General features: G+C 45.4%; 1 protein-coding gene across 3 annotated transcripts in view; it reads right to left on the minus strand.

Annotated features, from left to right (window-relative positions):
* Positions 1–317: 317 nt before the first annotated feature.
* Positions 318–27338, minus strand: part of RNF115 (ring finger protein 115) — a 64877-nt gene continuing 37856 nt past the window's right edge. For all 3 annotated transcript variants that reach the window (XM_075560551.1, XM_075560569.1, XM_075560559.1), the window contains exons 3-9: positions 26305–26368; positions 14633–14844; positions 8505–8576; positions 6608–6680; positions 4417–4510; positions 1975–2090; positions 318–995 (exon numbers count right to left, since the gene is read on the minus strand). In XM_075560551.1, the coding sequence (XP_075416666.1) occupies positions 864–995; positions 1975–2090; positions 4417–4510; positions 6608–6680; positions 8505–8576; positions 14633–14844; positions 26305–26368 (763 nt within the window). In that variant the 3' untranslated portion in view covers positions 318–863. The remainder of the gene's footprint in view (positions 996–1974; positions 2091–4416; positions 4511–6607; positions 6681–8504; positions 8577–14632; positions 14845–26304; positions 26369–27338) is intronic.

Raw genomic sequence — 27338 nt, forward strand, 5'->3', positions numbered from 1 at the left:
AAAAGCCGTAAATTACCTGTGAAAGTGGTAAGGAAATAATCCTATTTCTGTGAGGGAAATTATTTTAAGGTCCATAGGACAGACAAACGTATGGGGTCATTAAAAAAAAACTTTCAGAATATTTCAAACACCTGTCCCACTGTGCCTGCATCTTGCCCAACTCCTTCCAAAACAAGGAAACAAAATCAGGTTCCACTACCTAAGGCTTTTAAGACATGTTACATTGGTCTTTGGAGAAACTTTATCTCCTGAAATACCCTTTAAAAAATGAAAATGTGCAAACCAGAGTACAATGATAAATCACTTTCTCCTTCCCATTTTAAGTTTTTTTTTATTTGCTCTGTGAAACCAGGATGAAACAAAATCGTAAGTCTCAGATTCCTGAATTAATTTGACTTCATCTCATTCCCAATGTTGCCAAGAAGTGCTGCTTTGATACAATTAAGACAAAAGCAGAGCTCTGGGCTCTGTTTCCACTGTACTTTCTGCACGTCTCTAATGGTAGGCTGGACAGACTGGAGGAGGCTGCCGCCTCCCTAACAAGGCAGCCTGGCAGAAGGCAGGGCCCTAACTAGACTCGTAAGAACTGAGGCTGTTCTTCAGGGCCTGGGCAGGCCCCCATAAGCAAGTGTCACATTTACAGAAGTATCACTCTGAACTCAGGAATAAGAGGCATTTGGTTGTATATACATACAAGTCCATCTGCAGATTTGAATTCGGAGAGGAAAAACACTCATTCTGTTAATATTATGAGTTAAGAGTTTCTTATGAGATTCCTAAACCGCCTATTATGTTTAGTTTGAATGCAATGTACAGCGAGGCATAGGACGGCCACAGCCCTGGCTCAGGCATGGCTTCGAGCTTCAGAAAGTCCATCGGTCGTGTAGCTGGCTGTCACTGCTAAATCTGTTGCTTGCAGAGGCCTCCGAGCTCTGGGTTTGCCGAGTAGAGTCCTCGCCGCTTAAGCTCTTCCTACACACAGGGCATGTGTCATGCTGAAACACACAGACACCAGTCCTGTCAGCAGCCTGGCCTGAAACTGAGGGTCCTTAGCGCCTCCCGCGTCCTCAGAGGGCACATCAAAACCGATGACTGAGCAACGAGGAAAGGGAAGAGGGCATGTATCCTGACACAGTGCACACGGACTTCCAGGGTGGGGCAGATCAGGGCATCTCTGAGCTAGAATGTGGAGGTTCTGGGTCAGCAACCTAATTACAGCTAACATAACTGCCACCACCTGCCATACGGTCTAGAGCCAGCTGAGGTCAACAAACGTTCTCTGTAAAGGGACGGAGAGTGTCTTATGCTTCGTGGGCAACAGTGACACTTGGCAGTCAACCTGATGTAACACAGAAAGAGCCATAAACAATCTGTGAAGAAATAAGGGGCCTCTGGAGGCACAAATGGATCATGCTCGCCTCTAGACAAGAAGGTTGGTGGTATGAATGGCCCTGGTTGGAGCTGACGCTTGGAGATCTGCTTCCACAAAGCTGAGAGCCAAGAAAACTCAGTGCAGCTGGGTCTGCCCTGAGCCCGGGGGCTGCCCTGGGCTGAAGCTGTTCGACGACAAGTCTGGTCTAGCAGGCTTTCAGCAAAACAAAGTAAGGTGATGGGCTTCGGCGGTGGCTGCATTTTGCCACCCCCTGGTCTAGACACAGAGGAGACGGGCAGCTACTCGTCCAACAACAACAACAATAATAATAATAAACGGTGGTACCAGCTGCCTTACGGGCTAGAGCTGGGGCAGCAAGCCGTTTCTGAAAAGGGACAGGCAGGGAGTAAATCGTTTCCATTTTGCCGGCATCTGTGTTCCTACCGCAGTCATGCCAATGCAGTGCAAATTAGGCCAGAGCTAGCCAGGAGTTCACAAGAGCTGAAACCCGAGGTGCCTGGCTCTCCGTGACCTGCTGGTTGCACCCTCAGACGGCGTGACTGAGAGCAACGAGCCCTCACAAAAGGAAGCTGGCCACTCACCAGTTCTAACCACGGCACGATACAGCTGCTATGGAAGAAGTGGTTGCAGGGTAACTGCCGGACTTCCTCGTCTACTGTGTAATCTTCTTTGCACACTGGACACTCCAGACCCATAGCTGTTGGAAGACAAAATGCCTTTTGGAATAAACAAAGAAACACACACACACAGGGTCTAACAGCCCAACAACCGTATAAAGACAGAAGGTAAAAACAAATCTGTACCCAAGTGTGTGGGGTGGGGTGGCCAAGACCACTAAATGAAATGCATGAGTTTTAGTCCAAAATGGAGGTGGGGAAGTGGCAGCCGGAGTCTGAAAAGGAGGAATGATGACTGAGGCCTCCACAGGAATGATCTAAGGCCTACGTTCCCATTTTAAAAAGGGGAAGGAATAAATTGGAACTTACCTTACCGTTTAAGTAAACCAAGAAAGATGTTTTCTTAAATGTTGTTCTAGCCTCTGACAGCCAGTTTCCATTTGGAAAACAGTGGCAGCTGGTCAATCACACCAAGGGACTCATTTCAGAGTCTCAAACCACTTTTACCCTCCTCTTTTCCAAACGACTCCTCCTCTTTCAGAATGGCTGCCCTTCCCTTCTGTACAAGTTGTTCATCAAAGCTGTACCAGGAGGTGGTGCTGCAGAACTGCAAAGCCCAGGTTCCAGGTCTGCTAACAGGAAGCCGCCTCCTCCAAGAGGAAATGGCCTCATACCACACTGGGAGTCAAGCAACAAGTTCTGAGTTTCTCGAGTTTGGCTAGTACCATCTGCTAGCCTGTTGTCCCACTGACTGCAGTAGCTCCACACTCCACAGAGCTCACAGCATTTGGAGAATGAGCACCGTGGCTTCACTTGACTCACTCCTTCCTCTAGTCCCACTTACCTCTGTCTCCTGCAAGCTTGCCTTCGCAGGCCTAGTCTTCTGCAAACAGCCTCCCAGCTAGTCTCCCTGTCTCCAGGCCTGAAGCCCTCCAAATAGACACTACGCTTTGCTGTGGTTGTGAGGTGCCAACTCACACTGACCCCATGTACAACAGATCACACGCCGCCCAGTCCTGTGCCACACGCACAGCGGTTGCAGTTGTGAGCCCGTCTGTTTGAGCAGCCATTGTGTCCATCCGTTTGTAGACGATCCCCCCTTTCCCACCTATGATATTATGCCACTTCCCTACCCAAACCAGGACCTCCTCCCAACCTGTCCATGGAGCAGGATCTGTTGGTGGGAGCGCCACCTGGGCTGCTACTGTGTTGTGAACTCTGACAGCGGTCTTGGACCCTCTCCCTTTCTTCACACAATCCATCAGACAACCACAGAGGAGGAAAGCCTTTGTTCAACAGGATACCCTGTGCTCTCTGCCAGCAAGGCCTCCATCTGGACGACTGCACACAACAAACCACCACTTGTCTGACTCACAGAGACCCCACAGGACAGACGAACACTGCCGGGGGGGGGGGGGGGGAGAAGGGGGTGTTCGGAGGCTGTAAATCAAGAGCCTGCTAAGTCCCTAGCACTGCCCCTCCCCCAGTCAATCTTATTCACAAGCTGCCTCCAGGTTACCCATTCCTGAAGACCAGGTACATTTTCCTCACTCCTCTATTTGAGGACCTACCAGATTCCCTGACTACCTAAAACATTCCGTATTACCTGCTTTTGAGACCCTTCCTAGGTAGCCCTCCCCCAGGCCCTGCCCCCAAACAAAACCCCCTGCTGTCAAGTTGCTTCCACTCACAGCAACCCTGCCGAGCACTGCACACTGCAGTTTCCAAGGCTGTGAGCTTCATGAGAGCAGACTCCCACAGCGCTGTCCTTCCCAGCAGCTGCTGGCCAAGTGCTTCAACAACACAACCACCAAGGCTCCTCTGTCACACCTCCCACTCCTCCCCAAATCAGATGCCATTCCAACAAAGTCTCCAACCGAGGTCTCCCTATACCGAATGCAGACATCATGCCCATGGGGCGGGGATTCACACTTCCTTAAACAGAAGGACCTGCCCATCTTGTCTTTAGAATCCTCTCTGGTTTTAAACATATATATATATGTGTGTGTGTGTTGGGGTGGGGGAGGGGTTGAAAGACCTCCAGATCAAAATAATGTCCCCCATCACTAAATATATCAATGCTTACACGTGAATCAAGAGGCCATCTATGTCTGATGCACCCACCAGTCCCTGACCAACGGCAGAGGGGCAAAGTTGACAACTTCCCGACCTTCCCCTCTTCTTTCTTCTCAGGTCTGTATCAGCTGTTCTACACCATCTCTCACACTGTGATCTGTTTGACAAGTTTTGCTTCCTGTACGTAGTTCCTTTTAAACAAGGGGGACTTCAGCAATCCATGGATGGCATGGCTTCACCTCAGGGTCCTTAGGAGAGGCGGTGCTGTGGCTCTGAATGGAGGTCAGAAGGTGACAGAAGATGAAAGAGTAAGTATGAAAATGAACCTACCAACTTGCTCCTGAGTCACTGCCACTGTTGGAAGAGACGAGATCTTTTCCTTATCAGCAGGGGGAGGCCCTGTGTTTTCCAGTTGTCCTAAAAGCTACCAAAGAAATAAAAAGCAGCAGCTGAAGAAGCTGAGATAGTTAGGGTTAGTGTGCCGACCTGGCCTAAAAACACGTGGGTTAATGGAAAGGCCGAGGGATAAATGGCTCCGAGAGGCTCGCCTTGCTAGTTCTCAGGTCTCTTGTTTTCTGATGGTCGGACCAGGGTGCAGCTGCCTTAGTCAGTTCTCTGCATCAGTTGGCAAGGCTCACTTCCTGCGAGACAGCTCTGAGGAGAAGCTGCATGGACCTACCCGATGCAGGCCTGGGTGCTGGAGCAGCTGCGTGGAGAGCCCTGCCAGCACTGAGATGCTTACATGCTCACTGATTTGGCTTCCCTCCTGCAGTCGGCGTCGTTGCATGTGTTTTGTGAGATTGAGGAGGACTTTGTAGATCCGTGGTGGACATATGGACTAATGTTGGACTTGTGGGCTTGGATAGCACTGGGTTGGGATGCTTTCTTACACTTAACTTCATATAAAACTCATATATATATATATATATATATATATGCGTTTCTGTGGATTTGCTTCCCTAGTTTACCCAGACTGACACAGAAGCCGACAAATAGCAGATTGCTGCAATATCCCTGGGGAGGGAGATGCTCCAGTTGAGAAACAGTGGAGCTCATGGAAAGGGTACACAAGGTTCCGAGAGGAATAGGTTTCCCCTTTCCTGCCACTAAAGCCAAAAGCAAACCCACTGCCATTGAGTCAAGTCTGAAGGAGCCCTGGTGGTGTAATGGATTAAACACTGGGCTGCTAACCAAAAGGCCAACAGTTCAAAACCACCCGCTGTTCCTTGGGAGGAAAATGAGCTTTTCTGCTCCTGTAAAAAATAATGGTCTCAAAAACCCAAAGGGGCAGTTCTAGTCTGTCCTAGATACTGCTGTAAGCATGAGTCATGCTGCTAGAACACTCATATTGACAGTGGTATAAGCCGACAGACTGACCCAGGGACACACCCAAAGATATAAGCAACTTCAGCAGCAATTTGGCAATGTCATGAATAAAACTACAGCTTAATAAAAAGAACGTTTAACGGGCCCAAAAAATTCCTGTCTGCTGGAAGTTAGATAAGGATGGGAGTATGTAACGCAGCATGTGGTTGTCAGGCATGACTCGGTCAGAACAGGAGCAGCCACCCAGGAGCACACCATCGCACCAGTGTTGTCACGCTCGAGACCGTGACTGCAATCACTGGGCCAATCCACTTTGCTGAGGGTCTTCCTCTTTCTCACTGACGCTCTCTGACCACGCTTGACTCGTAGCGACCCCACAGGATGAATGGGAGCTGCTCCTTGGGGTTACAAGACCACCAATCTTGGCCGGAGCAGGCAGCCTCCTCTTGCTCCCATAGAGTTGCCGTGGACGTGATGACTTCGCTGACCACTGCTTAAGCCGCAGCACCACTGGGCTCCTCACTCTTCTGGCAGTCTGCTACATAGCCAACATTCTTGACCAACACAATGCAAAGGCATTAATTCTCCAGTCTTCCTGGGTCACCGCCCAGCTTTGTGTGTATATGAGGCAGCTGAAAAGACCATGACTCAGGCGCACCGTCTAAGGTAAGCCAATACAATAAGGGAGTTACTGGTAACAACAGCATGCTGCTGTTCTCAGCAACCCACAGGGAAATGAAACACCAATCAAATGAAAATAAACACAGCAAATGGAAGCAATTCTCCTTGACATGGAGAAGCTTCTCTGCCCCTTTCTTTCCCTCTGTTTCCTCCCCGACCCGGCTCTATCTGGCAGAGAACCTGCTGCCTTGCATGAAGACTCACTCTCCTTTTCAAAGGAAGTATATGTTTTTAAACAGGCTTGAACAAGAGGCCAAAATTACACTAAACAGTTTCTCAAGAGACGTCTTCTTTCTGCTCTAAAGACCTCAGCGCCTAGGAGGCACATGGCTACTGAGCTGATAGACTCTGTCATTTATCCCTTTAGGAAAATGGAAACACACGAGTTCAGAGTACCAGGGAAAGCTGAGTACGTGGTATTTCATAAACGAGCAGAAGGAAATGGGAGGCCTGGGCGCTCTGAGCCCACCGAGCAGACACCCCCCCCCGCCCGCCCCTCACGGGCAGCTCTCACCTGGGTCACGATGGCATCGAGCTCTGTCTGACCCCAGGCGTAGTCCTCAGGGTTGGAGTGCAGCATCCCATACCTACACAGGAGAGGTGAGGCAGTCAGCAGCCGGCAGTGACGCTGCTGCAGACCAGACAAACCTGGCCGAGGGAGCTCGTTTCCTTCACGGCTGTGAATTCGTTCATCCTCCGGAACCAAGGGCAAAAGATTTCTTGAGATTTACACACTCACGTGGATTTATTTTCTAGAGAGAACTCCTTGTTCTTGCAGGTAGAGAACAGTCTTGGCAAGTTCTCGGCGTCACAACTGAGAGCAAGTACAAAAGGGGCAGAGCAGCACGACTCTGCGGGGTTGCTGGTACCCTAGTCTTTGGCTGGAACATGTTTTCAGAAACTCAAAAAAAACAAACCAAACAAAAAAAACCAAAAAACCTCACAGCCATCAAGTCAGTTCTGACTCATAGCCGCCCTGTAACTAGAGAATGGAAACAAAGTAGTAACTATGTGAAGGCTGAGGGCCTGCTGAGCAGAGTCAGCTGTGCGGAGTAATGGTCCCAAGGAGAGCAAATGCCACTGTGGCCCCTGTCATACTGGGTTAGCTACTGAGTCCCAGCCTTTTGTTTCTTCTAACCAACCAAGCAGATGACCTTATGGACAATCTCACTAACTGACATCTCGCATTTACCACATCACAAAAAAGCCACACTTCAACTCTTTAGAGCACCAACCACACACATGATGGAGACTGGTGTCCCTGATGGGGCCCCAGCTGGGTGGCCCCCTGTGCGCATAGAGAGGAAGCTCACAGGACAAGCAGGGCCACAGTGGGAAGGAGCCTTCGGACAGGGAACTAACCCACAGAACTCGTCAGTGGACTGACATTTGTGCAGTCCCTAACACTTCCTCAGTGTCCTCTCCTTAGTGGACACTAACCAGGCAGGGATGGGGTCACTAGCAGCTGCAGTTTAAGGTCACGGGTAGAAGCTGGGTCTGGCCACCACGGCCTAGGATAGTCAATTCTCATCGGGAGATGAGGGTGGTGGGGGGAAGGGCAGGCCCAGTGAGCACTAGGGAAGCTAGGACGAGGGGCTGGTGGGGTGAACCAATAGGCAGCGTGTACTCCCCTGTAGCACTCCTGCCATACCACTCACAGACAGGGGACCCCCCACCCCCATACCCTCCAAAACCACAAAAGGCAGTGGCCGTGAGTGCATGAGGTGGGGCCATCCTGAAAATGCAGAGAGGGTATGAGAGGGAGGGGAGCCAGGGGCTGGGGAGGTCACATCACACTTTTGCCCCCTCCCCTGGCTCTGGAGATTCGGCAGCCCTATCCTACAGGTGGCGGTGGGCGCGCGCTAAGTCCTCCTGAGGTGAGGTGAGAGAAGGGGAGGCAGCAGTGTAAAGCCACCTCAAGAGTGGCCAGTGAGACAGTCACAGGGCAGGATAGGGAGGGGTGAGGATGTGGTCATCCTCCACTTTCACATACAGCCGGTTTTCAAGTAGTGACCTGGCCTTCAGAGAGTAACTGTGTTGATGAGTGAGAAGGTGTCATCTGTTTTCCACTTTAGACATTTTAAGAAGTAAAATCTTCCCATATCGTGTAGAAGGGAAACCCCACAAATATGGTGCCCAGCCTGGCAGGGACCATCTCCTTCCTCACCTCAGTATATACAGAACCAGACATATCAAGTACTCGGACATCCTAGGGGGCCATGCAGACTCTCCACAACAATGAAGTCTAAATCCCGATGCATTTAGGCTGCGGCAGCTAGAGACTCAGTCTACCGCCTGCCAGTCACAGCTGCATACTCCCCCCGGCCGATCTTCCTACCTGAGCAGGTAGCGAAGGACTACGGCACCTAACAAGATGCTACTATTTCAGATTGAGATGGACGGGTACTTACCAGGACAATGGGTGGGGGGATCTTGGAATTGCAGAGTTTGCAAAGAATCCTGCAAAGAGCTGCTGAATTATCCTGCAGGAGGAGGGGAAAAATAGCTATGACAAGATAAAAATGAAAGCATTCTACAGAAATCTCTGCCTGGCCAATCATCAGCACTTTCCCCAAACCACAATGATTTTCATGATCACACAAGAGCTCGCACCGGAAGCTACCGCTCCTGGTGGCAGGCTATTTTGCTCTTGTGGCTAGTCTTCCCGAGCGTGGCTAGTCTTCCCGAGCGTGGCTAGCGTTTGAAAGAAATGCTGTCTGCAAAGCAGGTGGGGAACGGGTCTGCCGCGTTCTGTGGGGGGTCAGTTCCCAGCTATGCTCCTGGCTCTCTGGCACCAAGCTGAGGAGAGGCGGAAAACGATGCCACGCTGGGCAGTAAGGTCCTGTGCCCACTTCTCTTTAACAAGAAAAGTGATGTTTCTGTGTGTTTTATAGGATGGGCTTGGCTCTGTATAAAACATCATTTAAAAGGTTCGTTCCTCTTCTTAGGATGTTGGGTGATTTTATTGTATGCCATATTGCACCATGCCCTGGTGACACAGTGGTTAAGCACTCAGTTGCAAACTGCAAAGTTGGCAGATCAAACCTACCAGGTGCCATGGGGAAATGATGCAGCAGTCTGCTCCTGGGACCCTGTGGGGCGGTTTTACTGTGTCACGTGGTGTCACTATGGGCTGGCGTTGAATCAAGAGCAGCGGGTTTTGAAATATTAGCTCTCAAAAGGTGTTTCACAAGCTTGTGACACAAACACCCATACATGCTTAGCATTTGTCATTCTGCACATTTTAAATGTTCAGTTCATGATCCTAATTAGTTGATCTCTATTGCCCAAAGGACACAGGCCTTAGCAAAAGAAAATGCATGTAGCTATTGCTCCTTAGCTCGCCTGCTCTGACTGATAAATACTTTTAACCTCCTGGCAGTAGCCAATACTAGCCAATTAGAGTCCCTAGGATCCCTGGTGGTCTCGTGGCTATGCCATGGGCTGCTACCCACAAGATCCAGTAGTTCAAAACCACCAGCTGCCTCTCAGGAGAAAGATGAGGCCTTCTACTCCCATCGACAGTTACAGTCGCAGAAACCCACGAGGGCAGGTCTACCCTGTTCGACAGGGCTGCTAAGAGTAGGCATTGACTTGATGGCAGTGAGTTGGGGTGGCAGAGTTGAGACACGCCCTGTGCGGCAGCTGGATGATTGTGTCTTTTTTTTTCATGTCAACTTGAGTTTAACAGTGCAGAGGTGGAGTGCAACCTGTCAATCCTCCCTCTCTCTGTCCCTTCACCTTCAAGCTTGCTGGGAGACTGCCTGACTCCAGGGGCAGCCACGGGGCTGCCCCACCCCCTCACTATCATCAAGTGGTAGAGGACAATTCCTACTCTGATACCTGGAAGTGGGTGCTACAGCAACAAAACATGGATGTAGAACCTAGCCGTGGGCAGAAGCTGGAAGAACTATGAGGAGAGCAGACACTTTTTAGGAAAGTACGAGAGTGCTAAGGGGAAAAGGAAAAGCCTTATTGGAAAGCGAAGGAAAGGTCCTTAGACCTACAGTGGCACTGCGCTTAGCAGCAACATCACTGTCTACCACAGCTGGAGAGGAGACAGGGCTTTGCTAGTGCCAGTCAGAACGCTGACGGTGCCTCCGCCTGCTTCTCAATGCATCTGTAAATGAGAGACGGCAGGATTAAATAAAAAGAAATCCAGTTGAAATAAACTTTGAAAACTCCCAGTCTCTTCAGATAGTAAGTGATACTAAAATTGAGAACTGACTTGAGCCAAGATCAAATCCAGAGCAAGAACATGGTTAAAGATGAAGCCACAAGAATGTCCATGAAATTGTTTGTCACACTCTCAGAAAGCACGAAGATGGCACAGCAAAGAGCCATTCATTTTAAAGCATTCGTCTCTGAGAAGCGCGGTGGCAATCCCCACAGAAGCCCACGGTAGAGAAACGCTCACTTCAAAGCAAGTTGTGAACCTGGCTTTTGGTTAATGGCATGAACGTGAGGTTAACTGAAGGCTGGAAGGTTTTAAAAAGAAACTGCCAGCTTATGCTGAAAGGGACATAGAGCACAAAATGAACAGAGGCATTTGAGTTCTCAAGATCCTACTGGCAAAAAGGAGGCCGGGAACACTATGCAGCCATGCAATAGGGCAACGTTTCATGGAAGACAAAGGATAACTTGGAACCAAGAATCCACAGGGAGGAAACAGGAACCACAGAGAATCACTTCGGGCAGGAGGACCCAGTCCCAGTCAAGTGAGATGTAGTCAATTAGTTAATACAGCCCCTTCTAGTCATAAGCCCTCCTCATATGATGTATTACAAGTTCCAGCCTCTATGGCTGCAATCTCATTTCGGAGGGAGTGCTCTGTCCCAGGATTAAGGCGCGATGTGCCGTCCACCCCCCACCCCACCCCTCTCCACCTTAGTGGAGAGTGTGACTCAAGTCACACCTTTTGTTTCCTTGGGAGTGCAGTCTGCTGAAGACAAAAAGCACCCCCTGCCCCCACGAAAGAACGAGCCATCTGAGAAGCAGGGGCACAGAGAAATCCCAGGACCATCCGGAGAAGAGCCGCCAGGGAAGCAGGTCTCCGAACTCAGTCTGGGGGACAGAGGCTGACAGCAGAGGCAGCACGGGGACCATGGGACAGAGGGAAGGCCAGAGACCAAGGCAAGGTTGGTGTCAGACTATGAAAAAGAAGGATGGGGACAGAAGCATGTCTGCCTTGGACTTGAGTCGAGCTGGATTCTCCTTCTCCCTTTTGTAGTCAAAGGAGGTCAGATGAGGCCCCTCATGAAGTTTCTACATCAAGGAATTCACACATCAGAATGCTGAAGAACGACTCATTCCTTGAAGTTAGGTGGGGAAGTGCTTCAGTGCTCAACTGTTACTAAAAAAGTTGACAGTTTGAACCCATCGGCCAGAAAGACTCACACAACCTTGGAAACCTGGGAGGCAGTTCTACAGTGTCGCTTGTGTCACAATCGACTCTAAGGCACTAGGCGTGTCTGTTTAACTTTACTCATTTTATTGGGGCTCATACACAGCTCTTATCACAATCCATACTTACATCAATTGTGGAAAGCACATTTGTACACTCGTTACCCTCATCTTTCTCGAAACATTTGCTCTCCACATACGCCCCTGGCATCCGCTCATTTTCCCCTCTCCCTCCTCGTTACCCCCTCCCTCATGAACCCTTGATCATTTATAAATTATTATTTTGTCATACCTTGCCCTGTCCGACATCTCCTTTCACCCACTTTTCTGTTGTCCGTCCCCCAGGAAGGAGGTTACATGTAGATCCTTATAATCAGTTCCCCCTCTCCAACCCACCCTCCCTCCAACTTCCGGTATCACCACTCACACCACTGGTCCTGAAGGGATCATCCACCCTGGATTCCCTGTGTTTTCAGTTCCTATCTGTACCAGTGTACATCCTCTGGTCTAGCCGGATTTGTAAGATAGAACTGGGATCATGATAATTGGGGAGGGGGGGAGCATTTAGGAACTAGAGCAAAGTTGAATGTTTCATCGTTGTTACATCGCACTCTGACTGGCTCGTCTCCTCCCCGAGACCCTTCTGTAAAGGGATGTCCAGTTGCCTACAGATGGGCTTTGGGTTCCCACTCTGCACTCCCCCTCATTCACAATGATATTTTTGGTCTTTGATGCCTGATACCTCATCCCTTCGGCACCTCGTGCTCACACAGGCTGGTGTGCTTCTTCCATGTGGGCTCTGTTGCTTCTGAGCTAGATGGCCGCTTGTTTACCTTCAAGCTTTTAAGACCCCAGATGCTATATCTTTTGATAGCCATCAGCTTTCTTCACCACATTTGCTTATGCACCCACTTTGTCTTCAGCAATCTTGTCGGGAAAGTGAGTGTCATGGAATGCCAGTTTAATAGAACAAAGTGTTCTTGCATTGAGGGAGTACTTGAGTGGAGGCCCAATGTCCATCTGCTACCTTAATACTAAACCTATACATATACGCACAAAGATCTATTTCCCCATCCTCATATATATTTACCTATGTACATGCCTTATTTAGACCTCTATAAACGCCCTTTAAGGCACTAGGTTTGGCTTTCTGTTTTGTTTCCCAGAGGGTCACAGCAAAGATTAAACTAGGGCAAAGAGAAGTACAGAGAAAAACGGGTGAAAGAAAACCCCACAATAATTAGGTAGGACAAGGTCAGGAGCATGCGTACAGGGGCTGGCCTTTAAGAAAACAGAAAACACCCAGTCTCAGGAGACAGAAGGTGAAGGGAATTCTGACGCAGGGAAGAAGCAAGGAAAAGTGGACCCCAATCGGCATTTGGAGGGCAGGAGGGGAGAACCAGTACACAGAGGGTAAGGATTTAGCAGTGGCTCAAATCAAGCAAAGAGCGAGGGTAACCTATATGCGGTGACACTGGCACACAGACTATTACATCAACCAGAGGCTATCAAACCACTGCAACAGTTACTTGTTATACAGACTAATCCCACTGAATCGGGTCTCCCGTATCCTGAGTTTGTCTTAAGGACTGTCTGCGTTTACTTTAAAAAGCACAAAACTGAAGGCAAACAATGTACACGCAGACAGATATACAATAGAGCAAGGGTACGAAAAGGTTAATGGTTAAATCAGGGGTGGGAGGAGAAAAGTACAAACTCAAAAGGAGGAGTCTCCACCGCAAGTTCTAACATGACAGGAAGGTTACACTCCATGCTGGCAAACACAGTAGCAACTAACTACAGGTGGCTTCTGAGCATGTTAAATGTGGTTCGTGTTAATGAGGACCCTTAATTAGAATACAACTTTGTTTCATTTTAGTAGTTTGACATTTGAACTGATACTGCTGCATGTGATTAGTGATTGTCAAATTGGACATCTCACAGCTCTAGGTTCAAATACTACTGGGGTCAAGGCCAGACTTCAGTAATGGATGCGTCTCAGGTTATCCTTTAGAGTTTCATGTAACACTTGCTACTGTACGCAGATTCAAGCAGCATGACGCACACAGCAAACAGTTTTAAAACTTAGTGTTTATTATTCCTACTAACTGGGATTCACAAAATCAGGGTCTACCGTCTGTTTTGCTGATCCCTACATCCTCAGTGCCCTGGGCAATGCCCACGCATAAAAGACAAGATGCACATTGTTGGATGAATGTTTTTGTAGTCAGATGGTTTCACATTTATCCTACTACATTTCAATGCCCATTCCTATCTGTTGAGACCGTTCTGAATCCTAATGGCATACAATATATTTGCTATCCCTTTCATAACCTTCTGAAATTCTGATAAACAAATAAATCACCTGTGTGTGCATCTGAAACATTAGTCAGAATGTTGGCCATAGGCCTGTATCATTAGTTTTATCACCCTTAAGTTTACATCATTTATTAATTGGTACTAGATGTTAAGAAATTTCACTTTAGCTTTTTTTTTTCTTCATGAACATTTTTACATTAATTTTTATGCTTGAAATTGACTACATGAGATTCCAGACCAAGTCTTTTAAGGATGTTCTCTTAAAATTACCTTTCATCACCATCAATGAAAAATATCTTGGTATAAATGAGTGATATTTTTAAAATTAGAAGGTTGTTTTTAGGTTGTTTGTTTTTAATCATTTTATTCAGGACTCGTACAACTCATCACAATCCATACATACATCCATTGTGTCAAGCACATTTGTACATTTGTTGCCATCATCATTCTCAAAACATTTGCTTTCTACTTCAGCCCATGGTATCAGGTCCTCAATTTTCCCCTCCCTCCTCGCTCCCCCCTCCCTCATGAACCCTTGATAATTTATTATTTTGTCATGATTTACACAGTCCGACATCTCCCTTCACCCACTTTTCTGTCGTCTGTCCCCCAGGGAGGAGGTTATATGTAGATCCTTGTAATCGGTTCCCCGTTTCACCCCACTCTCCCTCCACCCTCCCAGTATCGTTTATTTTCACTTCATCTACATACCTGTACCTTATCCACAAAGGATGAAGGTCTTATAAAGATTAGACGTTTTCAGTCCTTCATTAAAACTACCCTTAAAGAGAAATTACAACAACAATTTTGCACTTACCCTTCAATCGCTGGGGACCTTTCAGGCCGAGTACTTCCCCGGGATCTGTATCTCCGAGTCATTGGCAGTCGTGGCGGGCGACTAGGTCCCCAGAAGTCGGTGTGAGTTTGGTGACCCCTCTCATTGGCTCGATTATCTTGGCCCAGTGGATTGCTACTTAAAAATGGTCTAAAATCTTGAAAAAACATTGTGTGGTCCAAATGGTCCCAGAACTAGTAAGAAAGAGAAACAAACCTCATTACTGGTATCAAGACTAGGAAAAAGAGAACAGAGCGGGGAAGAAAGAAACAGAGAGACGGGATTAACTATTAACACTTTAATATTCAGCAGGTGTGTGCGTGTGTGTGTGTGTATGCGCACGCACATGAACAAAGAAGAAAAGAGAAGTTTTTAAAAGTGCATCCACACAGAGGGGTTTAGGAGAGGAGACGGGTCAGTCAGGGTGCGAGGTAGCACCGATGAAGACACAGCTTTCCCCCAGATCCTGGATGCTTCCTCCCCCCAACTACCATGATCCGAATTCTACCTTGCAGGACTGGATAGGGCAGAGGATGTACACTGGTGCATACAAGAGCTGGAGGCACAGGGAATCGAGGGCGGATGATCCCTTCAGGACCAGGGGTGTGAGGGACGATACTGGGAGGATAGAGGGTGAGTGAGCTGGAAAGAGGGAACTGATTACAAGGATCTACATGTGACCTCCTCCCTGGAAGACGGACAACAGAAAAGGGGGTAAAGGGAGACGCCGGACAGGGCAAGATATGACAAAATAATAATTTGTAAATTATCAAGGGCTCATGAGGGAGGAGGAAGCCGGGAGGGAGGGGGAAAAAGAGGACTTGGTGCAAAGGGCTTAAGTGGAGAGCAAATGCTTGGAAAATGATGAGGACAAAGAATGTTCAGATGTGCTTTACACAATTGATGTATGTATGGATTGTGATAGGAGTTGTATGAGCCCCTAATAAAATGTTTTTTAAAAAATGCATGCACAGCAGGAAGGAATTTTACATGAGAAATTTAAATTTCTTTCATACAGAAGCATAGCATGGATGCTTTATATTTTACAAGCAAGCCTATGACTGAATCCTTTCCTTAACACATTCTCTGGACCTGTGTTCCCTTCTCAACCTTACAAAACCAAGAAATGTCCGCAAGGTAGGTGCTCCACTCTACCATAAGCCTCAGCTCGAAGGCACTCAGCTCTAGCTCCAGGACCAGGAAGCCTAACTCCTTTGATGAGTTGTGCCTAAAGCCAACCCATTTTGCAGGCAAGCATCCTGCCTGAAGCCACTCAGCTTTACTTGCCCCGTGGGCCAGGAAGCCCGGAGCTTTGTGGACTGCTCCTAATTCTGCTGCTGTCGTTCCTCTTCTGCTCCTCTGGTTCACAGCTTTCTCCCTCCTAGATTGAGAAGATTCAGCCTGCAAGGGCCCCAGGGCCCATAGGGCGCTTCTGAGATGGCTCACTTTAAACCTAGAGGGATGGCAAAACTGACCAATGTCCACATTTGGGTTCCATACACCTTATTTGCATGTTCCCAAGCAGTTACTTGGTGAGAGTTAGACTAACTCTTCTAGTGAAGAGTCATATCAAGTAATTCACAGCACTATATAAAAAAAACCTCAAACTCACTGCCAGAGTCGATGTAGACTCATAGCGACCCTATAAGGTGGAGTCAAACTGTCCCTGTGGGTTTCTGAGACTGTCATTCTTTATGGGAATAAAAGGTTCATCTCTCAGGATGGACCAGTGGTTTCCAACGACTGAGCTTGCGGTTGGCAGCTCAACATGTAAACCCACTGTGCCACCAGGGCTCCTGCACCACACACACTACATAAGTTTGCACTAACTACTCGTGAGGCACCTTTTCACTTGTGCTTAAAAAGTCAGATTCTTTCTTTTCTTGTTGCTCTCCAGTAAAAGACTGTTAGAGATAAACGGTTTTTAGTATGGAAAGTGTTCTAGAGTGAAAGTAATCCAAAACTGCAAGCAGCCCTCTCTTACCTTCTCAATCATCTCTCTTAGATAAACAATGGAAAGAAACCTATAGTTTCTTTACTGTCTCATAAGGCTCAAAGGAGCCCTGGTGGCAGAGTGGATGACAGGTTGGGCTGTTATCCACAAGGTCAGCAGTTTGGTATCACTTGCTGCTACTCAGAAGAAAGATGGGGCTTTCTGCTCCAGTAAAGATACACAGCTTCAGAAACCCACAGGGGCAGATTTACTCTACCCCAGAGGGTCTCTGTAAGTCAGAACTGTCTTGACAGCAATGAGCTTAGTAGTGTTTTTTTATCATAAAGTTCTGTAATAATTGCTAAAAATCAAAAGCAAAACAAACTCTCAAAGTGACTGTTATTTTCATAATAATTCATGTTAAAACAAAATATTTTTCTATTTTGACTAGAAGGTCAAGCGACGAGGTCATAATATCAACAATCTTAAATTATAATTATGTAATTTAGATGACTATAAATTGGTGTCACACCTAATCTATGTAAAAATGCTTAAGGTCAACCTTAGAAGTAGCTTCAACATTAGAAAGGAAGCACTCAGCTATTTGTTTGGGAAGCTGCACATTAGTATAAGCTAGAAGTAATAGTCGATGTATTTGGACCCAGATCCATTCTAAAATAATAGGGGATCCTGATCATAAACACAGGATAAAAGAGCACACCAAACAAAGTTATACCAAATCAACACTAGGTATAAGAATAGCTTTAGGTCATGTGCTTTCTGAGCTGAGTTAGTAATGTATAAGAGGGAAAAAACCCTCATATACCAAAACCAGGTATTCAGGACATGGCTTATGTAAGCAGAAACTAACAAGGAACATAAGAAGAATTTTTGTGAAGCATCTGAAAGAATCACTGGCATAGTTAACATTCACAAGTTCTGTCTTGGAAAAATGCATACTAGGCTGTAGGAATTTTATTTGCAGAGTATATGGACCAATCCCTGCAAGGTGCAAACCAATCACAGGGCAGGCTGCAGTTGAAGTATCAAACCACAAACAATTCTTAAAATTACCGGGGAAATATTAAATCACCCTGGCAAAATCCGCAAACCCTCTGCAATAGAAAACAAGGGTAAAAGTAACTCCTCGACCAATCAAAGTAAGACATGAAAAAATATTAATAATTTATAAATTATCAAGGGCTCATGAGGGAGGGAGTAAGGGTGGGGGAAGAGGGAAGGGGAAAAATGAGGAGCTAACACCAAGGACTCAAATAGAAAGCACATGTTTTGAGAATGATGATGGCAACAAATGTACAAATGTGTTTGACAAAACGGATGTATGTATGGTGATAAGAGCTGTACGAGCCCCCAATAAAATGATTTTTAAAAAGTAACTCGTCAGACTTAGGAGGGAAATTTCTCAAGCTGTTTTTCCAAAGAACCAAAGCAAGAGGTCAAAAAGCAGAACTCATTTCACCACAGGCTGATATTTTACTACAGGTAAAAGGTAGTTTACTTAGGTAAGGATGGTTTGAAAGCACTAACTTCTTTTAACCATTTAATTTGGCCATTTAATTAACCATTTAATTGAACCATTTAATTTGGCCATTTTTATAGACAAAATTAAATTCACATTGGCATTTGATTTAGCTCAACTTACATTTGCAGTTTTTATTGTTCTTGAGCATTCAGAAGTAAAAGGCAAGCAGAAGTGAAGACACCTACCCAGGCCCCAGAAGCACAGCCGAGAGGGCGTGTCCTGTGTTAATGGAGAGGGTCTCCCTAGGGGTCTTCCTGAGCAAAAGGGCCCTCAGACACCACTGTCAGCTGACCACGACTTAAACTCAAAGGGTGGAACGAGGGAGACTCGGATTTCACTTTTGACCTTTTGCAGCATTTATGGTTACTCTAGCCTACCCGAGTAATGTTATCTGGTTGGCGAATGACAACAGCCTAAAATCTACTAGTTCCCATTTCTCCAGGAAGGTCCTGCATGGGATTAGGAAGCTGCACAAACGCAAAGGAAGTGAGTCTGAATCCGTGGGGCTGCTCTACAGCCAAATTCTCAGGTAAGCCAGCCCATAGAGGTTTAGGGTGGCCATTTGGCCACAGATTAAGTGTGTCCATGTCAAGTGGATCAAAACTAAGTTTTTGTTTCTATCTAACTTCTACAAAGGGGCTTCAAAAAGCTCTCCCAAAAAAGTCCCATCTTCTTTTCATTTTTCCACAAGTTTTTTAAAATCCCCTTGGTATGTATTATTTCTCAATTTGTTCTTTGCTCAGAGGTATCATCAGTGATCAACCAGCACATATTAAACATGTCTAATGTTTACAGTACAGACATGAAGTCATAAAGTATATAATTTTTAGAACTATGGAAAGAAAAACGTTTACATTATACTGTAAAGTAAATAAAATCAGAAATGCAAAAGTGTGCTCTTATGATTGCAACTGAAAATAATTATGAATCATGAAGTTAAGAAATGGGAAGAATTACGCAAAACGAAGTTACAACCAGGTGATGAGACTGTGTGTTGATTTAATTGAAGTTCTACAATTTGCCTCTCTACTTGATCTCTCTGGGTTCTAACATCCACCGTGATGGCTACACATAAACTCACAAAATTCATAATTAATGGTGTACTAAGGACGTTAACAAATTTAAATTCCTGTGGGAAATATTCAGGGTAGTTGTTTTCCAAGACATGTTACAAAGCTTCAGGTCTGCCAATAAATGATCAAAGCAGCATGCCACCCACCCTGCTATAAGTCTCTTCCGAAGGCATCAGCACAAGCTTCTGGGTCAGCAAACTCAGCTCCCCAATTTAAATGCACAGAGGCACCTTACTGCAGTAAGCCCACAGGCACTCAGTTCTATTTCCCTGGGTTAGCCAGTCCAATTCCCCCAGTTAAGTGCCCAGAGGCACCCTCCTCCACAACCAGCCTCCTGCACAAACACACTCAGCTTTACTTGTCCTGTGGGTTGGGAAATCCATGCTTTGGCTCCCGCGTCTGCTGCTCCTCTGATGGTATAGCTGTCAACTGGATCCAGGAGGAGGTTCACGACGTAGAGCTCCTGGGTCTAGAGGAAAGGCTCCACTCCTATCTTTTGCTGGTAATGAGAGCCTCCTGCTTCTCAGAGGGCTCGTTTCAGACACAGCAAGAGACCACTAGGGAATCTGGTTTGCAATTACTCACAAGTGAATCCTATCAGTCTCTACTACCCCTACCTTCTTACCAGATCCATGCAGGGAAAGGTGGTCTGGTGGGACTTACAGACTGTCCTTGCACCATGGGAGTTTCCATTTTAAAAAAACAACTTTGTTTTGTTTGTTTGTTTATTTTAAAGAGTTAAGAGTTTTGCTGACATGTAATCCATATATCCAACAAGTCGATCATTTAAGCACATTAGATAGACTTGTGCAATTACAACCATAATCAGTTTTAGAACATTTCCTTCTATCTTGTACCTCTCATTTTTACATCATCTTATTAGGGCTCATACAACTCTTTTCACAATCCGTACACACATCATTTGTGTCCAGCACATTCGTACCTATGTTGCCATCATCATTCTCAAAACACCTGCTTTCTCCTTGAGCCATTGGTATCAGCTCCTCATTTTCCCCTCCCTCTCCACTCCCCTCTCCCTGTTTTGTTTTTAAAATCATTTTATTGGGGTCTCGTACAACTCATCACAATCCACACATCCATCCACCGTGTGTCAAGCACGTTTGTACATTTGTTGCCCTCATCATTCTCAGAGCATTTGCATTCTAGTGTCTTTCAGTATCTACGCCTCTGGACAAACCAGGAAAGGGCTGCATAGGGAAATGGTGATATCAAAGCAGTAGGGGGGTGTTGCAGGAAGGCGGGGAACACAGGGAGGAAGTGGGATAAGTACATCGTGGGGACTGCAATCAGTGAGATGAAGCAAAATGTGTACGCATTTTTTTAAGATAAAACTGATCTGCTTTGTGACGTTTCATCCAATTCGCAGTAAAAATTTTAAATAGCAGGACTAAAATGCTTTAAAAAATATATTGGCATTGCCATTATAATGCTGCATATGTAACAAAGTGAGTCTTTTTTGAAATGCACAGACATAAAGCACACTGCGCAGAACATTTTGCCCTCTCTAGTGCGCACCCGGATGTCCCTTCCCAGGAAGCTATCATTTTTTCTAGGCAGCTGCGAGAGTCCCTCTCACCCTGAAGTAATCTACTGGGGCCAACAGACTCTAATTTAGTCAGATGTCTCACCGACACTAGGTCATGGTCAAAGCTTTCAAGGCTGGAAAAGAATTAAAAATCTTGTTTTGGCTTAAAGGAGCCTTAGTGGCATAGCGTTTGATTAGCCTTGGCCTGCTAACCACAAGGTTGGCAGTTCAATCCCACCAGCTCTTCGGCAGGAAAAAGATGAGGCTTCCTGCTCCCATAAAGATGACTCTCTCAGAAACGTTAGGCAGCCCTTCCACTCTGTCCTATAATGGTGGATTTGCTTATGGGCTTTTGGTATTTTAGTATAAAGGAATATCTCTTACTCAGTGCAAAATTTTTTTTAACAATTTATTGGGGCTCATACAATTCTTATCACAGTTCATACATATACATACATCAATTGTATAAAGCACATCTGTACAGTCTTTGCCCTAATCATTTTTTTCTCCTCTTTTCTTTTTCTACATTTTATTAGGGACTCATACAACTCTTATCACCATCCATACATATACATACATCAATTGTATAAAGCACATCCATACATTCCCTGCCCCAATCATTCTCAAGGCATTTGCTCTCCACTTAAACCCCTTATATCAGGTCCTCTTTTTTTTTCCCCTCCCTCCCCTTTCCCCCCTCCCTCATGTGCCCTTGGAAATTTATACATCGTTATTTTGTCATATCTTGCCCTATCTGGAGTCTCAGTGCAAAATTTAAGAAATAAAAGCCTGGTCAAAAGAGACCACAAAACAAGTGTTGCCTTTAGCTTTGCTAATTTGTTTTTCGCTCAAAAGTGCCAAACTCCACACCAGCCTGTGTGATCATGAGGTGTCAATGGAATCAGGTATCAGGCATCAAAGACCCAGAGCAAAAAATCATAATGTGAATGAGGCAGGAAGTGCCAAGTGGAGGCCAATCTGTAAGCAATCGGACAACCCTTACAGAAGGGTCATGGGGAGAAGACGGGCCAGTCAGGGTACAGAATAGCACAGATGAAACATACAGCTTTTCTCTGGTTCTTTAATACTTCCTCCCGCCCACTATCATGACCCTAATTCCACCTTACAAATCTGGCTAGACCAGAGCATGTGCATGGGTACAGAGAAGAGCTGGAAACACAAGGAATCCAGGACAGATAAACTCCTCAGGACCAATATTGAGAGTAGTCATACCAGGAGGTTGAGGGGAAGGTGGGCAGAGAAAGGGAAAACCGATCACAATGACCTACCTATAACCCCCTCCCAGGGGGATGGACAACAGACAAGGGAGTAAAGGGAGATACTGACAGTACAAGACATGAAAAAATGGTAATAATTTATAAATTAGCAAGGGTCATGAGGAAGGGTGGGGGGAAATGAGGAGCTGATACCAAGGGCTCAAGTAAGAAGAAAATGTTTTGAAAGTGATGATGGCAACACATGTACAGATATGCTTGAGACAATGGATGGATGTATGGATTGGGATAAGAGTTTGTACGAGCCCCTAATAAAATGGTCTTTTTTAAGTGTCAAGCTCCTCTCTTCCCTTAAAGAGAACAGTCAACAACAAACCTATGAAAAAGACTGCATTTTCTGAGATTTAACTTCAATGGGGTTGTTTCACAGTTACACATCTGTAAGTGGCCAGGCTTTCCAGAATCAGCTTGTTAATGCTAAATCGCTAACTGTCACCACAGTAACTTGTATTCTCATTAAACAAACAAATAACAACAAAAAGCCTGGTATTGAACTCTTCATTTCCAAGGACAGAGTAGGACCTTGGGGTTTCCGAGACTGTAACTTTTTATGGGAGTTAAAAGCCTTGTCTTCCTCCTATCAGAGCTGCATGGTGGGCTTGAACCTCTGACCGTGTGCTTAGTAGCTCAATGTGTCCCCTAGTTAAGAGTCAGAACTGACCCAACGGCAGAGTGTAGGAGAAGGTGCTGCTCCGACAGGTGAACTGTTCACAATCAGGTAACTGCAAGCTAACACCAAGGGCCTATTTTGTAAAACAAGGAAGTGATCGAATCCTCGGGCAGCCAAGGGTTTCATTCTCTAGGTCACACCCAGACTTCAATACAACATTCTCTCTCTCCAAAACTGCAAGCAATATCTTTAGATTCCCTTTCCACAGACCCTAAACTCCCCTCTCAAACACCTCCCATATTCCTAGCATCCCTCCTCCCCCCATACCCACATCATTCCAACTACTCCCATCCCATTCTCAACAACGACAATTCAGTTAGAAACGTTGCTTAGACACATTGGGCTGCTAACCACAAAATCAGCAGTTCCAAATCGCCAGCTGCTCCTCGGGAGCCAGACGAGGCTTCCTGTAAAAAGTTAAGAGTCTCAGAAACCCACAGGAGCAGTTCTACTCTGTCCTATACGGGCATTATGAGTAGGCTGGTGGATCTGAACCAATGTCCTTGTGATTAGCAGCCCAACTAGCCCATAGCACCAGCAAGCTTCCTTTAGCTTGAGTACACTAGACCCCAAATAGTCAAATCAAAACATAACTAAATTCTCTTTCCTCTAAATTCCTAACCTTCCTTGCAGCTAAACTCAAGCCAATCAAAGGACTTAGCTAAGCTAACCAATTAGACTATGCTTAGTTGTTCAGTTTGTACAGGGCTTCAAACGGTTTGAACCTGTTCAGTCATGGCCTATGTAGCCAAACTATAAACGAACCCATTTTGTAAAATGTGGGTCTCCTCAAACAGGAGCAGGAATGAAAACGGTGGTCGAAGCCCTGGAATGGGAGACCCAGAAGAGATAGAGAGAGAGATCTTGGATTACTGGCAGGCCAGTGACACACACTAAAGGCAACATGGTCAGCTGCCATCTCTGAACCAGTTTCTAACTCTGGCAGTCAAGAGGTTGGGTTGCTGTACAATGCACACACTGCCCTTGGTTTTCCAGGAGGGAGATTACGTTTCTAGTCTAGCAAGGTGTCTGCCTGCAATCTTCCCGTTCCAGTCTCGCTCACTGCCCTTGAGTTGATGCCAACTCATAGTGACCCTATAGGACAGAGGAGAGCTGCCCCTGTGCCTTTTCAAGACTGTAACTCTTTGCAGGAGTAGAAAGCCCTGTAAAACGACCAAGAGTGGCCAGGAGTTCTGCGCTGCTGACCTCACAGGCTGCAGTCCACCGCATAACCACTGTGCCTCCAGGGATCACTCCAGTAGACCCACAGTTTACAAATGTGGGTCCGTTCTGGTTTCACTTTCTAATCCACGACTGAACCAGGAAAAGCTGGCTGGTTTAAGTTAACTTCGTTCAAAATCTTCTTTATATGCCAAATATGGAAAGAAAATGCCCAAGGCCTGATCCAAAACTGCCCATCATAGCTTCCTTGGTCCCATGTGCCTTGACTTAAAACCTTTCTGCTTTCTAGCACTCTCTGCCCAGAATGCTTATTGGACTTCCAGACCAGAGGTTCCCCAATTCATGAACTGAAAAATAAAACTTATGAGTTCATATACAGACTTAATACTGGGAAATTAAAATTTTTTAACATATTGTATTTGTGGGAGTATGTACATCCCACAATAAGGTAAGGGGGTTTTGTTTGTTTGTTTTATTATTATTATTCCCTGTACTCTCTTTTCATGTTCTTATTTGCTTTGTGTGTATTTGCACTTACTTATTGGCACTCACAACTAAATTATAAGTTCCTCATAAGCAAGGCAACTATAAAATTTGCTTCTTACCCCTACTCTTAGAAGTATGCTGTGTATAAAAACACACAACGTGTACTTCTTAGCTGACTTTTTTTAATCTCTGAAAACATTCATAATCACATAAAGACAGAATTTCTCCCACTTTTAAAATGCAAAGTATTATTAGAAAAGAAGACTGAAAAATACTCATGCATATAACCAGGAAATATAACAGAAGGAAACTGGTGAAAACTGCCCTGCCACAGACCCTGTCACTAGTAAAGAAGATAAAGTCACAGGCTATATGACTCAGCAAAATTACTTCAGCACCTGAAGAACAGTTCATGCCACCAGTGTCGATTTTAACACTGCTTAAGTTAGGAAACTGACCACATAGATTTATTTTTCTCCTCTTACTCAATTCATCGCCTCCTGGTGAATCATACCTGTGCAAACTGACAGAAGAATCTATTTCCATTTCCTAAAGAAAGACCTAACCCTTAAGCAAAATCAGGTGAAGATTCTTCTACATATGCATAATCAGTAAGTGACAAATCTATGTTATCAAGATAAGCACACACAGGAAAGAGAAAATACTAAAATCAGAGCTTTCCAGGCCTGGCAAACAAAACATTTTCTTAATAATGTTCTTTTAATGAAAAGATAAAACGGAAGGCCCAATATGTGATCTCTCTTGAATCACTTTTTGGTCAACCAATGCCAAGTAGTAAAGCAGTTCATAGTGTACCATGAAAGCTTAATATCAAATATTAGGAGCAATTAAGTACCACAGGCCAGAAGCAAACTAAAGTCCCTTAATAAAACAGGACTAGTACCCAAACATTACCCTTCAAGTTTCTTGACTATAACAATACAAAAGCCTGAAGGGCTGCAGGCCTTAAATGCTCTTCAGAGAATAAAGGAGACCACTGGGGGCTTTGGCAGTACTAGATACCATTTTTCAAATACATGCTAATGATTGTTTTAACTTCTATACACACACAAATACCAAAGTGTTTTATTAACTCTCTGGAGGAGACACAAACACAATGATCCAGAAACACAAAAACAATCTGAATAAGAGATTCAACTTTTTTCCCCCTTAATGCCTGTCAGTTTTTTAGAACCAAACAAGTTGTGTGGCAACAGTGGGTGCACATAAAGATAGTCTCTACTGACTCCAACAAAGGGGAGGTTGTAGGTCAGTAGATAATAAAGTGAAAACAGGAAATCTCTCTGCATTTAATATGAAAAGGTATTCAAAGATTCAGATTCACCCCTTATTTTCAAGTCACAGTTACAATTTTTACTTTACCCCCAAAATAGGATGCCACATTGTATTAGAAATTACAGGCTCCATCTTGGCATCTGGAATGCAAGTAATTATCTTATCCCTAAGCTGGCTCCCTCATGCACCCACAGCCATGTTCGTCAAGGTAACTTCTAGAAACCAGACCCTCAAAACAAAATGCAAGCCTGTGCCTCACCATTGCACTGGTCACAACTCCTCCTGACCAGAGCAGACTCAACAACGTTATGTCAAAAATGGTATAAACTCATTTTTCCTCACACCATATACACATTTATGAAAGCTGAAAACAGTACTGAAAATACCACCAGGTTGAGAACAGCACAGCTTGAAGCTATTACTTTCTCCTAACAAGCAAGAGCTTGCCAAAAGTAACGCACCAACCCTCCAGCTACTGCACACACAATCTTTCTGAAGACTACTCTGGCCCCTATTTTTCTTATCAATTAAATGCCGGTGTTTTTCTGTACCAGGAAGTGATTGATTCCCTGTCATGATTTTAACACCCACCACCTTCCTAAAGAATCTCTGCAGCCCGGGAAAACTTACCTCTGCAAAATGTGTCGATGTACTATTATCTATCCGGCTGCCGCCGCTGCCGCCACCTAAAAAACTAAAGAGAGAAAGGAGTGAGTGGTGATTCTATTCCCAGGAGCAAGCGCCCCTCCCTTTTGCTAAATATAGAACGGATAATGAGAACAAAGCCCAATAAGGAAAAATAAATCATCTCAATGTGACAACAGCAAAGCCAACTCTGGGGAACTGACATGTGGATTAATCTATCAGAAATATCATAACAAACCACAAACTCAGGGCTAAACCAAATGAAAAATTACGGATTAAGGCCACCACGGAGAAGGGAAAAGGACCCACAGCCAGCTAAAGCCATTCAAATTTGGCCTACCAGGAAAAGGAAACCAAGCATTTATTCTCAAAGAGGCTAAGAAATAAGATTTCCAAAACAATGAATCACTAAAAAAACTTCTACCACCAGATGAACACAACTATTTGAAGTTATAACAGTTAACGATTTCTTGGGAATGATTGAATGTAAGGAGACTAATTCTACACTACGACGTCCAATAACCATGTCTTCTTCTCTGCGCGTCCATCAGCCCTCAGGGGCCACCTCCGTGCTGCCTCCTCTCCAGTCTTTTCTGGTCTTCCCAGCCGAGGAGGACTCTCCCTCACCCTGCTCTTGATGCTAAAGGCCACTTGACACTATAAATATCTAGGGCTTGTATCATCCACTTCCACGTCTTTCCCTCCTTTCAGAAAGACATAAATTCAGAGTGCAGTCTGTCGTTTATTAATGCACAAATACATGTACTGTTTATTATGCAACAGATGTTATACAGATTAATCACCTTTGAAAACACGGCAATGCAAGGATCCTATAAAGAAGAATATAAAATAAAAATAAGAGGTTTTAATTCCCACTGTGAAAAATAAGAGGTCCCCTCCTCCCAGTTCTTTCTGAATTCACTCTAGATGACTTGTAAAGGTAAGCCCTGAGGCCCAATTTTTGTGAAAAGCTGCTCAGCTGTTGTCCAGAAAGCAGTAGTTTAAATCCTCCCAACGGC

This window comes from Tenrec ecaudatus, chromosome 1 (assembly GCF_050624435.1).
Source record: "Tenrec ecaudatus isolate mTenEca1 chromosome 1, mTenEca1.hap1, whole genome shotgun sequence".
In the NCBI taxonomy this organism is placed as follows: Eukaryota; Metazoa; Chordata; class Mammalia; order Afrosoricida; family Tenrecidae; genus Tenrec; species Tenrec ecaudatus.